Source organism: Blastomyces dermatitidis (genome assembly GCF_000003525.1).
Source record: "Blastomyces dermatitidis ER-3 genomic scaffold supercont1.3, whole genome shotgun sequence".
Classification (NCBI taxonomy): Eukaryota; Fungi; Ascomycota; class Eurotiomycetes; order Onygenales; family Ajellomycetaceae; genus Blastomyces; species Blastomyces dermatitidis.
In genome coordinates this window covers 5461949-5466224 of record NW_025544776.1, presented here as the reverse complement: position 1 = coordinate 5466224, position 4276 = coordinate 5461949, and the positions used below count along the sequence as shown (strand labels likewise).

Sequence of the window (4276 nt, the reverse complement as noted above, 5' to 3'; positions counted from 1 at the left end):
TGACAAAATAAAGATTCTAGATAGAGAGCTTCTGCATATTCTAGATCACAGTAAAGCACAATGTTGTTTTTCAATTTTCTCAGCTTGAAGTTCAGAAGCATCTCTTCTACTACTTTCACAAGATGCTTATCATCTGACATCTTGTCATTCTTCAAGCAAGAGATCATGGTGTTCACTCATTCTGATTCCTTGCATCTCCTCAGTGTGTTTAACATAAATATCCCTTGTGCCTGGTTCGCAGGACTCTCATCCATGAAATTGAGTCTGTGACTGATTGCATCCAGCACCACTGTATCTGATCCCTTTCAGTATTTGATATGAAGATTGTACACTTGAAACTTCAAGATTCAACATGCTAAATGTTTGGAAGGTTTTGTTGTTGATTGTAGATAGACAAGGCTTTCATGATTCATGATCATCATTATTATATGCCTGTTGTCAATATATCTATCCCACAACACCAGCGTGTGCTTGATCACTAGCAATTTCTTTTCATGCACTGAGTAATTGAGCTCAGCACTCAATAGTTTCCTACCATCATATATCATCAGATGCAGCTTGTCATCCTTGCCCATCTGTAGAAGAGTGTCTCTGATAGCCCATTTGAATACATTCATCTCAATGTAGAAAGGTTTATCATGATCTGATTGAATAAGCACTGAGAATGTTGTTACACATTCTCTCAGTGTGAGAAAAGCCTCTTCACACACAGTATTTCAGATAATTGAATGAAACTTCTTCTTTCACAGATTTGCATTCATTTCTCTTAAGAGATCTGAGAGTGATGCAGATATTTGTGTGAAATTCTTGATGAACCTGCAGTAATATGAGGCCAACTCAAGAAACTGTCATACATGATATACATTTCTTGGCCATGGTCAATTCACTATGACATTCAATTTCTCCAGGATGAGATGTATACAGTCATCACTCACTACATGTCTCATGAACTTCAACTCTTTCATTTCAAACACACACTTGATTGATTTGATGTAGAGCTTATACTCTGTCAGAGTTGTAAGCACTTCATTGAGATGCTTCAGATGTTCATTGTATGAGTTTGAAAAGACTAGGATGTCATTGAGATATATGAGGTATGAGGTTTCATTCTGTTTATGAAGAATTGTATTCATCATCATTTGAAAGATGACAGGCACATTTGTCAGACTGAATAACATTGCTAGAAATTCAAACTTCTCTCATTGCATATTAAACATGGTTCACAGAACTGACAGTTCATCTATGCAGATCTGCCAGTATCCTGAGAGAAGATTGATCTTTGATAGATATTAAGTGTTTCTAACTGTATTCAACTGTTGTTGAATCTGTGACAGTGAATATTCATTCTTGATTGTAAGCTTGTTGAGTGCTCAATAATTGATACACATCTGTCACTCCTCATCTGCCTTTTTCATGAATAGGACTGGAAAGCCCCACGCGCTTGATGAGGGTTGTATGAGACCATGTTCTAGAAGGTCAGTGATCTGACACTTCTGTTCTTCAAGATGTGTTTGTGACAGAGAGTATGTGTTCTGGTTGACTGGTTTTGCATTCTCTGTGTCAATCTCATGTATGAATCCTCATTTCAGTGGCAATTCTGATGAAAGATCTGTTTGAAAGACCTTCCCATACTTCTTCAGAAGCTTCTTCATACACTTATCCTCCTGCATATCTTTTATCTTAGTTTCCTCCACTTCCAGGTCCTGTATGACATACAGGATGCTTTTGAATGAGGTCTTGCGAATTGTTCTCTTTGCTTGTTGATGTGTAAGCAGATTTAACCCTTCTATACCAGGGGCGTGGAATGTCCTTCTCATATCAGTTGATAGGATTGTATGAACCATTTTCTTCCTATCAGTCAACTGCATATGGCATGTACACCATTGGATCTGCAGGTTGAACCTTTGGAATCAATCAAGTCTGAGAATAAGGTTGTATTTCACATTCTGCAGCTCTCGCGCCCAAATATAGCAAGATCATTCTCCAAAGTGCAAGGGAACTCTTACTCTTGCAGGTGATATCAAATATTGATTATCAGGTAATCTTATGTGTCAGAGATTCTTCACTCAGCAGACCTCTTTCAATCTTCAGATCATATGATCATCAATATATTGTGTAGAAGCTTCTGTATCTGCTAACACTTTTGCAGCCACCTCTCAATTCTTACCCAAGTGTCCTCTATACATTAACATTTCGGGCCCCAAGACATTGAGATGAGTGTCCACTTCATCATCCTCACCCGCACCCCATTCAGGAGCCTGCTTCTTCTTTGTATTCACAGGATTCAGAGAGTCATCTAACACGGGCATCTCTTTCACTTTGAAGGCTTTTCATAGGATATCAGTGAGTGCCTCTGAGCTCACTGATTCTGTTAGTTTTTTGACTCTCTTGCTTCTCTTGACTGTGCACACTGGGTGCAATCTTTTGCATCATGATTTTAGCATCCGCAGTTGAAGCAAGCTTGATGCTCACAACACCAAGGTTTTCACCCAGGGAATTCCTTTTTCAGGGGATTCAGTGCTTTAGTGATGGCATTCAGATCTAGATTCATCATGTCTGAGTGTGTGACTTGTGTTGTAGAAGTCTGATTATCTGTTCTCTGCTGAGGCATACTTGATTGCAGTATTTTCTGTCACAATTGACTTGCTTGTTTCTGTATGATGAGGATGTTGTATGCTTCCTTCACTGTGTCTGGCTGTGAGATTAAGCATTTCCATTCCACTCTTAACTCAGGTGTAAGATCATGAATGAAGATCTGTAAACAGAAAGATGTTGAAAGCTCTTCATTCAATGTGAGATAGTGTAAGCTGAAGTGTGTGAAGTACAATGTAAGATCACCTACTTGTCTACACTCAGTGAAGTATTCATAATGCTTGTCTTACATGTTCACTTCCTCAAAGTTGTGTAAGATTCACTTGAAAAACTCATTTCATGTTCATGAGAATGAATATTGCTCTGAGTCTGCAAGGTTCATCTTTTCATCAGTTATTCATAATGACTTCACTTTTTCACATAGAAACATAGCAGATCTTAAGACTTGTTGAAATTCTGTTGACTATCTGTCTGTGAGTTCACATTCAATCTGATAATATGATTGCATCTGACTTAGTCAGCTGATTGCAGCATCATTTTCTCAGTTGTCATTGAAGCTTGATGACTTTGGCAGATCTTCTGACTTGATATATCTCATGCTCAGATTCTCATCCTGCACAGCAGTCTCTGATGGTGTGTACACTCCTGAAGAGGTTGTGAATGATTATGATGGGACCTCCAGGTTCAGCATAGTCACCTGTCTGCATAAACATTCAATCTCCTGCTGCAGGCCTAAGATCTGGTTTTCTCTATCCTTATTGATGATGGCAATTGCGTCGGCGAAGCTCTTCATAGTGGATGCTTGGTTCACAGTGAATGTCAATTGTTGTTTGGCCTCCACCTCGGCCTGCCACTGTGTATGCAAGGCCTTGATTTCATTTAGAATCCTTGTACGCGTACGGAGCTTCAATTCCAGTTCAGCTGTCTCAGCCGCTTTTCTTACTGCTTCGAGTAATCCCTCTGGGAGGTTCTGCATACCTTCCGGTTCAGGTAGCAGAGAAGGGTGTTGTTCATATCGGCTAGGGGAGGTATCCATTTCGGTGGTTTCTCGTTGATCGTATGATGTCTATCGTTATCGCTGTATCGTTATATCGCTATATCGTTATATCGCTATATCGCTCTGTTATCATCGTACGACTCCGGTGGTGGCCACCCCCCCTTTTATCCTTCTTTTGGGTAGGGAGCGGACTCCTTTGAATCTGGTTCACCGCTCCCATCCCTTTTCTCACACCTCATCCGTTCGCATACGTGGCATTCGCCTGGGTGTGGAGTTTTCCCCCAACAAGTGAAGCAGCAGTATCAATCAGATGCTCTTCCACTCACCGCCCTTCGTACGCTATCTTTTGAGGCGTTCTAGGACCACTCTGGCATGATAACTATGAATCACTTCATAGGCAGAATTATCACGCCCTGGAGGAGCCTGCGCTCCTCACCGGTTTTTAGACATACTACCAGATGTGATTCAAAGGTTGCTTAAGCCAGCGTACGATTACAGGCGTACGCCGGCTTCTTATATTGTAATCTTGTACGCTAAATTAATTAGCGTACGCTATGGCCCCTTTACACGCGTACGCTAGTAGTTCGGAAGCGGCCGCGTTATTATCCGACGGTCGTACGTTCTTCCGAATCACACTCTCTCAGCTCTGTCACTGTATCTGATCTTCAGATCAGTAGCTCACTTCAT

The 4276-nt window shown here is 40.8% G+C and overlaps 1 protein-coding gene across 1 annotated transcript; it reads right to left on the bottom strand.

Annotated features, from left to right (window-relative positions):
• Nucleotides 1-3256: 3256 nt before the first annotated feature.
• BDCG_03329 (uncharacterized protein) lies at nt 3257-3628 on the bottom strand (the record flags this gene model as incomplete). Its single annotated transcript, XM_045418929.1, has 1 exon — nt 3257-3628. One exon carries the CDS (start codon nt 3626-3628, stop codon nt 3257-3259), a length of 372 nt encoding a protein of 123 aa, XP_045275390.1.
• Between the last annotated feature and the right edge of the window lie 648 nt (nt 3629-4276).